General features: G+C 38.8%; 1 protein-coding gene across 1 annotated transcript in view; it reads right to left on the minus strand.

Annotated features, from left to right (window-relative positions):
- The window catches only part of Anapc1 (anaphase promoting complex subunit 1), a 78,369-nt gene that overhangs the window by 60,683 nt on the left and 6,191 nt on the right, over positions 1–11,495 (minus strand). Inside the window, exons 4-13 of the mRNA XM_021192780.2 lie at positions 11,168–11,219; positions 10,874–10,974; positions 10,270–10,352; positions 9,024–9,097; positions 6,939–7,084; positions 6,516–6,736; positions 5,381–5,590; positions 3,586–3,681; positions 1,417–1,507; positions 1,252–1,317 (exon numbers count right to left, since the gene is read on the minus strand). Of these exons, the coding sequence (XP_021048439.1) occupies positions 1,252–1,317; positions 1,417–1,507; positions 3,586–3,681; positions 5,381–5,590; positions 6,516–6,736; positions 6,939–7,084; positions 9,024–9,097; positions 10,270–10,352; positions 10,874–10,974; positions 11,168–11,219 (1,140 nt within the window). The remainder of the gene's footprint in view (positions 1–1,251; positions 1,318–1,416; positions 1,508–3,585; positions 3,682–5,380; positions 5,591–6,515; positions 6,737–6,938; positions 7,085–9,023; positions 9,098–10,269; positions 10,353–10,873; positions 10,975–11,167; positions 11,220–11,495) is intronic.

The following is an 11,495-nucleotide window of genomic DNA, read 5'->3' on the forward strand; positions in this document are numbered from 1 at the left end:
GCCTGGTCTACAAAGTGAGTTCCAGGACAGCCAGGGCTACACAGAGAAACCCTGTCGAAAAACCAAAATAAATAAATAAATAAATAATGTAATATATATATATATATATATATATATATATATATATATATATATATATAAAGAACAATAACTCAATTTTTTAAAAAAGCTGAAGATAGTATATAAAGATAATATATAAAATCTAATAAGATATATCTCAAGAGTCATATATATAACTCCTTTATATAAATATTCAAAAACAAGTTAAGTAAACTTTCTGATCTTTAGTGACATGTACATATATGCAAAGCTAACAATAAAATAAAGGGGCAGTTTACTGGAAATGTCAGGATAACATGGAGAGAGCATGGAGAGGCAGGTGGCAGCTGAACTCAGAAAACATAATAAAGCTCCTGGCAGGCCAGGTCAGGAGGGTCCTAAGACCTATACTACTAGGTGAGACCCTGCCTTAAAACCAATAATAATTTAACAGAAAAAAAATAGAAATAGTGATAATACATCTCCTTCACTGTTCTTTGAGTATATATTTTTTTATTTACTTATGTATTTATTTTTAATTTCTTGAGACAAGGTCTCACTATGTAGCTCTGCTGTTCTGGAACTCATTCTGTGGATTAGGCTAACCTTGAATTCACAAAAGATCCACCTGCCTCTGCCTCTCAAGTGCTGCAATTACAGATGTGTGCCTCCAGACCCAGCTTAAGCACATATTCTCAAATCTGACAAATGTTACAAAAGGAACTGAGTATAATGCAATCCTGTGACAATGCTGGTGCTTCCCAAAGCTGCTCACCTTCCATTCTCACACTCGTTCCTAAGACTCTACCTACAGGGGCTAGAGAGATGGCTCGGCGGCTAAGAGCACTGAGCTCTTCCTAAGGTCCTGAGTTCAATTCCCAGTAACTACATGGTGGCTCAAAACCATCCGTAATGGGATCTGATACCCTCTTCTGGTGTGTCTGAAGGCAGCTACAGTGTACTTACATACATTAAATAAATAATATTAAAAAAAAAAAAAAGACTCTACCTACACACAATTTCCCATTTGGGGATTTCAGGTGCATAATGGCAATGCATTAAACACTGAATCTTAATCCAAATTAGGACTGGTCTCCACAATTAGCTTCATTTTCTACAAGAATGTTCTTCCAAATTGCACAGAAGCATCAGGGTCAACTGTAAATAATGGAGGCAGTTCTACCAAAAGCAGGAAGCACTGTTTCAACATACCCGCACCACTCCTGTGTACAGCACCAGGTTCCCATTGCCTTCTAGGACCAGCATGGTGTGTATCTTCTAAAAAATAAATAAATAAAATTCTCTTGTATTCTGAGTAAATTAACCTAATTTTCCAGAATAACTCTTATAAAGCATACAATTTCACTGTGTGCTTACCTCCACCGGGGCTGCGTCTTTTGCATGTATGTTGGTGACAGAGCCAAAGATAAGCTGAGTCTTGTCATTACTCTCTTGAAACTTTACACAACTAAATATGAAGATAAAAACAAAACGAAACAAAAAAATGAGTTGTAAGAGTGTCATGTAGGCTGGGTGCTGTGGCGGATAATCTCAGCTCTTGGGAAGCAGAAGTGGATAGATCTCTGTGAGTTTGAGGACAGCACAGACTACATAGCCAGTTCCAGGACAGCCAGGGATACACACACACACACACACACACACACACGGCGGGGGGGAGGGAGGTGCACAGGGGGAGGGGTGTCTGTGTTCACTATAGTTGGAGAGCAAGAAGAAATACTATGGGATGTTATGACTATTATGCAAATCTGCAGATATGAGAAACTGCTTGAATCCATATAAATATACACACAAATAAATAATGTAAAACAAAAGAAAGATATGTGGGTCATATTGATACCAGTGTCCTGATTTTGAAAGCATGCTACTATAGGTACAACTTGGAGAAAAAAAGTGCACGGGGCCATGGAGCTGGAAGGCTCAGCAGGTAACGCCTGACTGACAGCCTGGGTATAATCCATAGGACCGTATAGTGAAGGAGGACAGACTTCATGACATAGAAGGACCTCTCTATAATTTTGCAACTTTCTGTAAGCTATAGTAATTCCTAAATGGAAGGTAAGTGAGCAAATAAAACAAGTGAAGAGGTATTACTCCTATAAAGGTAAGTATGTGGCTATTAGGAACATGAGAAAATAATATCAAAAGTATCATGGAGGGGCTGGAGTGATGGCTCAGAGGTTAAGATTATTAACTGCTCTTCCAGACAACCTTGTTCTTGGGAACAAAGTTTGGTTCTCAACATCCACATATCAACTCACAGTCATTTGTAACTCTAGTTCCAGGGGATCCGATGTGTTCTTCTGTCAAGAACCGTTGTAAGGTGCCAGGCATGAATAGACATACATGCAGGCAAAACATACATGCATGCAAAATAATTCATTTTTTAAAAAGCACCAGGAAATATAAATAGAAATCATGTGATGCTTCATTAGGGCGGATACAATCAAAGATGCTGACAACATCTAACACTGTTTAGGATAGAGACATGAACCTCATACACTAGAGGAAGAAATGCAAAACGATATAGCCTATTTGGAAATCAACTGGCCAATTTCTTAAAACGTTCAACTTGAATCTATCAGTTAATCCAACAATTTCACTGCTAGATGTCTACCCAAGAAAAGCAGAATTACATATGTCCATACAAAGGTATTTGCCCACAGGTTCCTGAGTCACAGTGGTCAAACAGTGAAAACAAATGGGCATCCAGAAAGAAGCAGAGGCAAGCAGGTCTGTGTGCTTAAAGCAAGCTTGGGCTGCACAGAGCTTCTGGACATTCAGGGCCACACAGTAAAGTAAACAAACTATCCATCAATTGATAAACAGGTAAACGTGGCCTATCTATACAATGAATACATTAGAGTAACACTGAGGAAGTCCTCAGATGTGTCCCAATAGGGTGGATGGCAAAAATTACTGTGAAAAGTGAAAAAGTTGATCTGCCTTCCAGCACTTGGAAGGCAGAGGCAAACAGATCTCTAAGTTTCAGACCAGCCAAGGATACAAAATTTAAGGAAAATAAAAACTAAATTAAAAACATATATGATAACAGATTACATTAAATATTCATAGAAAACCAGAAGACAAGGCAGAAAGCCAGGCAGTGGTGGCACACGCCTTTTAGTCCCAGCACTTGGGAGTCAGAGGCAGGCGGATTTCTGAGTTCGAGGCCAGCCTGGTCTACAGAATGAGTTCCAGGACAGCCAGAGCTACACAGAGAAACCCTGTCTCGAAAAACGAAAAAAAAAAAAAGACAAGGCAGAAGGCCCCCACAATGACTAACTGAGACTGGAGCAGGGCAAGACTAGCTGCAAATGGCAGAAGAAATCTCCATGGTGATAGAAATGTTTAAGCCTAAACTGCGGTGATAGCTACACTCCTCTATAAATTTACTAAAAATCATGATATAAGTTAATCTTATGATATATAACCTGATTCTCCATAAGGCTACAGAGGACAAACAGAAGGGAGAGAAGGAATCGGCTCTAAATTTCTTCAAAGATAATGGGAAACAGAAACACTTACCGTAACTGAAGCTGGGCCTCCACTAAAAAGCACAAGAACTTCTGTCCACACAGGTCAGTCGTTATAAATACCTTGGAGGCTTGAGAATTTTTCTCTCTGAAGTAGACACATTATTAAACTGTCAGTATTAGTCTAAAAATCTACCTCAATAACTTAAAAATCTTTGAAAACATTTTACAAGAAAGCTAAATACTTCCTGAATCAACCAATAACCAAGACACAAAAACTTCATGTTCTATGTATGTGATAAACTATCACTTCTAACACAAATCTCTCCACTCTCAGACTCCCTCTTTTATCCATCATGTCCTTTCTCTCTACAGACAATGCTTTCTCCACCTGAGTACACCCTACTCAAGTGCTCTCATGTTAAGCCTTAAACTAGACTACAGCGTAAAGAGAATGATACAAGGGGTTAAGTAGAGGGCTGGGAAGATGGCGCAACTGTAGGCACTTGCAATGCAAATGTGAGGATTGGAGCTTGAATTCCAGAACCCAGCTAAGTATCAGGTGAGTGTACAGTCCGAGTATAAACACAGTACTCAGAAAGCAGAGGCACAGGGTCCCAGGAGCAGGATGGCCAGTCAGACCAGTCAACTCGGGATTCAATTAAGAGATTTTCCTTCAATAAATATAGAAAAATGAAGGAAGACTCCTGATATTAACTCCAGACCTTCATATGTACATACAGTGAAACTATACATGCAAGCAAACACGCAAACACACAAACATACACACACACACACACACACACACACACACACACAATGGTTGGGGGGTGGAGGGGCCAAGGGATAAGTATGTTTTTTTTCTTTATCTAACCACACAACCATTTTTACTCACAGTGATGGTTAGGGTTATGCAGCTAGGTTAAAAAAAAAATACTCATCTTTTATACATATACAAAGTGACAAATTTTGGTGAAATTCAGAGACTACTTTTTATTCCATATTCCTTAGGCAGCACCCCAAACTTTCTCTAAGTCTGCGCTCACTTCCGCTCATCCCATTTGCCTGCTATCCCATGCCTCCTGACCACTCCCCAAGCCTAAGGTAGGTGAGCTGACTCTTGTCAACACACCTCTCGAGGGCAAAAGTCAGGGCCAAACAGCACCTCACCTGCAAATACTAGCACTACTTCCTTCTTGGAAAGCATGTGCTGTGATGTCCCTGTTGCTACTCCATGTCACTTCCTATCTCTCTTAGCAGTTCTCCTCACCCACCTCCCAAGTCCCCAGTCCTCAGCCTCTACCACCACTCAGCTTAGCTTGTTAAGAAGTGACAGACAACATGAAGAGTGAATACATGTTTAAAGGCTGTTCCGGAAACGTTTACACTTCACACCTGCCATCGCCTAACGAGTCCACAATTAACAGAACCCCACAGGCTCCCCAGGGACCTCAAGAGCCTGAGCTCACTATACTCTTTAAATCCTAATTTACCTCTCTTGCCTCATCTCACCTACAAACTGCGCTGCTGATTCTGTTTTCTATGCACATGTGAGCAGGCCCACAAAGCAATCTCTCTCTCACACCTCTTAAATATTTGATGACAAAACATTTTTATTAGCACTTTAGTATCAATAATTTATTCTTCTAAAATTAAGGTGGTATAAATATGTATCTCTACATAGTTTATGTGCTAATACCATACCTAATATTGAAGAATGCTTTAAAAAATTCACACACATTTGACAAGCACTCTACCACTGAGCAAAACCACCAGGCATAACACCAAACATCTTCCAAAAACACTAGTAATACTTTTCTTTGAACATAAAATTATATCCACCAAACCTTATATTCGGAAGTGTCTCAGTCCATAAGTGGTCAATGCACAGCTCAGGAATAATTGGCTCTGTTTCTGGTGCCAAAAATGAGTCGTTGAAACTGCCACTCGGAGAGTGAGAAATGCTGTGTCTCTTTGGTGACTGATTGTGGCTTGAAAGGTTGAATCTTTGCACCCCTGAGAAAGAGTGCACACCTAAGGCAGGAGAGTGAGCACGACTGTAAAATAACCAGAGAGAGGATGTCACAATGAGCAGCTTCCATTTCTAACACATGCCAACAATAGTCTCCACTCCTACACACAGGAAGCACTTATGGTACAATCTTAGTGACATATACATTTTCAGAATTGAATAGCTAAACAGTTTGAACTAACACATTTTATGATAGCCTAAAACTTTATTTAGAACCTGTGTTAAAATGCACTCATAGCAGGCATAAGGGAGCAAGGCTTTAATCCCATCACTCAAAAGGCAGAGACAGGCAAATCTGAGTTCTAGGCCAGCTTCATCTATATACTGAGTTCCAGGACAGCCAAGGCTACACAGAAAGGAGATACACATACACATACACATACACACGCACACACACACACACACACATACACACACCACACAATGAATATTTGAACCATATTTTCTGAAGAATACTCATTTTCAGTTGTAAATGTATAGATATGAAAATTATTCATTATTTAAAAAGGTCTAAAGTATGTTGCTGTACTTCCAGACATACACAAACTAGCAAAACTGTCCAGACAGGATCATCCATGTGCATCTATGTCAATAAAAACATATAAGTATGTATATTAATTATCAAAAATAAACAAAAAATTATAAATTAAGGTTTAAAAAAACTAACAAAATATTTGTAGAATGAAATGTTCATTCAAGTGCTGACACCTCATGGGAGAAACAAATTAACGTTACAGCAGCATGAACAGGCTCTAAATGTGATACAGGAAACTGAGGCATCATGAATTCACAAGTCCTACAGTAGTCATAGTTGGGTTTCTGCCTGTTCCCCCTAAAAACTATCCAAGAGTTGTCAATAGAAACCTTAAATCCTTCAAAACATAAGAGAGCTAAAATAGCAGGTATCTGTTGCTTCAGTTATCTTGTTTAAAACAAAGACAGACATCCACCTTAGAGCCGCCATGTTGGAAATGGAAGGCGACCGAGAGTGTAGACTGGGTGAAGAAGTTGAGCGACTCTGGCTGTGAATGGAAGAGTAATTCTGGAACGGCGAAGCCACAGGGGATTCGCCTTTGGAGAGGCTTCTGAGATGTGCTGTCAGGGAGCTGCTGGTAGCTGCATTTTGCAGGGTCCCTGCCTGCTCAGGGAACTTTAAAACAGCATTCTCTTCCTTAAGTCAAAGGAAAGGGGAAAATAAGAAAACAATCAGAACAAAGAGGTACTTTGCTTGCAATTACCTTGAAAATGCATGTAGATGGCAGTTATTAAAAACAAAGGGCTTGTTCTTTACCAAAGAAATTCAATTGATCTCAAAGTGTTCAGTGCAAGTGTTCAGGGTTGTCATGGGAAGAAGCCCGATCAGTCACCCTCACCTCTGGCTTTACCCTCCGGAGAGTCCACACAGAATGCACATTCTGAACAGCATCATAGGTCATGACAATGGAGGGGTCAATGTTCAGAAACACAATTTTCACTGCTGGATCTACAACATACTGCACCCGTGATGAGCCAAAAAGACCTAAAAATCAAAAAGGAAATGACCAGGGACAGAATATCATCAGGTTTACACTCTTAAAAGAGTTCTTGAAGAAGAATGTTCTCATTATTCCTAAAAGGAAAAAGAACCAAGCCAATTTTAAAGCACAAAACTTATTCAGTGTTATGCAACTGACAACAAATTTTAAATTTTAAATTGTTAACTTCCTTAAATGCATTAAACAAGACATAATGACTGTTCCACTCTGACACACATACATCTCAAATGTTGAAGATTTGTCCTGATTCGTTATTAAATTCATCAGCCAGAGGCAAAGGGTGTTTTGTTTTGTTTTGAAGAACAGGTTTCACTATGAAGTTCTGGCTGTCTTGGAACCCAATATATACACCAGGCTGGCCTCAAACTCAGAGATTTGCCTGTCTCTGCCTCCCAAGTGCTGGGATTAAAGGCACACACCAAAACATCCAGTCAACAATCGACTTCTTTGGAGATTACAATTATCTGCTGGAAATGTCTGACTTGCCCATTAGTTCTATTCTGTCCTCTGTAATAACCCAGAAATGGTGAACAATGTTTTACTTATTACAAATGAAGTTTTTCCAGCTGAGTCCAGATATTTTTCTATAGCATCACAAATCAGGTTCCATATCCTTGACAGTTTCATTCTCAGTTAAAATATTAGGCAATGTAAAAAACATGATTATTCTTCAGAAATAGAAAAACTTTTATAAGGAAATAATAAAACTATCCAAGCATGGTAACACACACCTTTAATCCTTGCACTCGGGAGGCAGTGGCAGGCAGATCTCTTGTGAATTTAAGGCCAGCCTGGAACTCTACACAGAGTTAAGAAGTCTACACAGTGGGATCCTAAAGTTAGAGGGCTTTTCTTTTTAGGTGAGGGAGAAATGGGCTGGAGATAACTGGGCCATCAAGAATGCTTGGTGATCTTACAGAGGATCCAAGTTCAGTTTCTAGCATCTATGTCAAGAAGCTTGCAACTACCTTTAACTTCTGCCCCAAGGATCCAATTCTATCTTCTGACCTCTGTGGACATCTGAACTCATGTGCACATACCTACACTTGGGTACACACACACTAAAAATCTTGAGGAGGGGAAGGGAGAGGCTCTTCCCGTGTTGCCCAGGCTGCCCCCAAAGTGCTAGTCTCAAGCAATCTTCCTGTCTCAGCCTCAGTAGTAGCTGTGACTATAGGTACATACCACCACAACCAATTTCTATCAAATTAGAATTTTACTGTGCTTATATACTATGTTTACAGCTTTATATATTACCCATCACATCCTACATGACCAACAATCTTCTTTTATTCCTTTTTTTTTTTTTTTTTTTTTTGCTACAACCTTTCAAGAGAGCTGGTGTGATTTACTAGAACAGGACAAAGGCTTGGTTTAGCCAGTGGCTATTGGACTCATGATCAGAAGATAACATCTCAGTGGTACTTGGAATGTACAAGTAAAATAACCAAAGACTCTAAATGTCCTTCTAGTCTTCACTCTATTATTTGTAGATGCCTATTTGTGTGTTGTAAAGCCTAAATTTAAAGCCAAGCATACAGCAATATGTTAGAAATACTCAAAGTGCAAACCCCAAGAATCTTTAACAAAGACAGTAAAATAATAAAATGTACTCAGCAAGCAAGACCCATGAATGTTCCCTTAAAAAGAGAAAACTTCAGTTCATCCAAGTATCATCCATTTTCTTATTTAATTTAAAGGACAGACACCTACAAACAAATTAACAAATATCAGTGTCCCTCAGTGATATATACGCCTTGGCTTTGCTGAGATAACTGTTGTTCTTGCTTTCAATGAGTCACTTTTATAATATGCTTAAATTACCTTCAAATAAAACAAGTCACTTTTAAAATAAACATCTTTTTTACTTCGTCCCTAAATGTCAAAACAAGCTTACATAAAAGAACAGAAAAGTGCACTTACTTCCGGATTTACAAACAAGAGGAGTTATCTCATCCAGTGGGTGCAGCATGCTGAACATAGTAGGCAAAGGTTCTCTGCAATAAACAAATACACAACCCACCACCAAGATAACTATGTGCACCTCGGTGCCAACAAGCAACTGCAAATCTAGTTACCAGAGGAACATGAAATGCCCAGAGGCTCATGTTTGAACACTTGGTCCCCAACTATAGCACTGCTTTAGGAGGCAGTGGGGCCTTTGAAAAAATAGGGTCTTACGTTACTGGCCAACCCTGTTTCCAACCCCTCATTTCACTTCCTGGTCTGCCAAGATGTACAGAGCCTCTGCCACATAGCCCTCCCAACACGAACTCTGCCACACCATCCCTGAACTAAGGGCTGAAATTGGGAAGCAGAGTAAGTCCTTCTATTCTATCACAGCCACCATCTCAAAAAGTAACCTTCTAAATTCTTCACATACTGTCTGTCAAGGCATCCTCTGTTTAGTTCTATAATCTTCTTGTAATAATTCTATGCATACACACATAGAGAAGGAAACTATGCCCAGGGGAAAATACGCAAAGAGCAGCCATCACATGGTTGAATCCAGAGAATAACAGGTATAAGATAAGCATTCCCTTATCTCTCCTAGTTGCAGTGTGTTACAGGAGCCAAAAAATTTAGCCTCCTACACTTGTTCATAAGTGGATACATTTTTTAAAAGAAGATAAAAATAGTTTAAGTAAATAAGTCTAAAATTTTCAGAAAGTTAAAGAAGAACTAGCTTTTCTATCAACAGAGATGAAAATCTGCACCCTGTGCTAGTTCTGCACATTCCTCCTTTCAGCAGGCACACTGTCAATAGACATCCACACTGACTGTGCACGTACTAGACACTGGGCCCCCTGTGAGAGTCTGCAGAGATCCAGAGAGCTAACTAAGAACATTCCTGCAACAAGTAAGAAAATGAAAACTAAGAAAGTGATAATGATCTATCCAAAGCAGTACAATGACGACGACATGGCAGAGCTAAGGACTGAATCCTGTCCTCCTTCAGCTACTGCTGAGTGTCACCTAGGAGAGCAGAGCAATGGAGTGCTGAGTATGTACTCACAGCTGAGCTCAAACTGGAACAAAAATGCTGTAATACGTAGGATGTGACCGTGGATGTCTTTACCAGCCCAAACACTTAGGTTAACATGTTTACTTCAGAATCAACACTATAAAAGCCCAAGAAATAATATTCTGAACAGAATAAAATGAATACCTAGGTAGACTTGGAGGCACCTCATGTGAAGAACTGCTTCGTTCAAACAGCAAGCCATATTTAGTGGCCCAAACATTTGCCACCTATCAATAAGAGGGTGGGGGAACAGAAGTATGAAAACAACAGTTTAAGCAAAAATCAGACAGAATACAGAACATTCTCTTTGAATTTACTGAGGGCTTTCAAAGTAACACCACAAAATACAGTATTTCAAAATCTATGACCTTTAACAAGCAACTCTAAGACAAAACCCACAAAACCAGGTGCTCAAAGTGAAACTGGGGCTGATGTCATCAACATAGTGTAACAGCCCTGAGCACTAAAAGATGATGTGATACAAAAAAAGGCCAATACTATTCATCTGCCTAATAGAGTCAACATGACTTTGTATAAATCATTAAACTGACAAACATCTCATACTTCATAATTCTCTACAAAATATTTTTGTGGAAAGGATAGTCACATGGTGAAGTGAAACTACTGAAATTTAGTTAAGTAAAAACTAACACCCTTTACATATAAAAGACCTACATAAAAATCTGTTATACATGATTATATGTTTCATAAAACACACACCAAAAATTTAATAAAACACTGAGTTTACCTGAAAAGGTAAGGAAGCTATATAATCCTTCCCGTCTATGCTATGCATGTTCATACATGAACTCTGTAATATGCATATGCATTTCTCTAGTTCATGGCTCTCTGAAAGGAAAAAGTACAAGATTTATGGGTTGTTTATTTTCCTGCAAAGCAGTTCAATCCAAACAGCAGAAGTTCATCGATACATTATGCAAAATATATTGAACCACTGTGATTAAGAGATGCTTATAAATGTATCACACAGTGAGATAAATGCTTAGAATCATGGGAAATAAAATTTCGTAAAGAAACTTACTATAGATCTTTTCAGACTTATCCTGTGATATAATGAAGTCACACCACAATGCCTAAAATCAAAACAAAATGTTTGTCTAAGAAAATTATGTCTAAATAATCACCCACAAGCTAATGGCGTCAGAAACAGTATTTAAATAGTTCATTTCCTCAGCTCAATACAGATGTATTTACATACACACACACACACACACACACACACACACAGAGTCAAACATACATACCATGGAAACGAACAAGAGTAACAAAAAGTAAGATCAGAACACTTAGTTGCTACATATTCTAAGACTTATGTTTACAATTAAATCTTTTTTTTTTTTTTTTTTTTT

This window comes from Mus pahari, chromosome 3, assembly GCF_900095145.1.
Source record: "Mus pahari chromosome 3, PAHARI_EIJ_v1.1, whole genome shotgun sequence".
NCBI classification, from domain to species: Eukaryota; Metazoa; Chordata; class Mammalia; order Rodentia; family Muridae; genus Mus; species Mus pahari.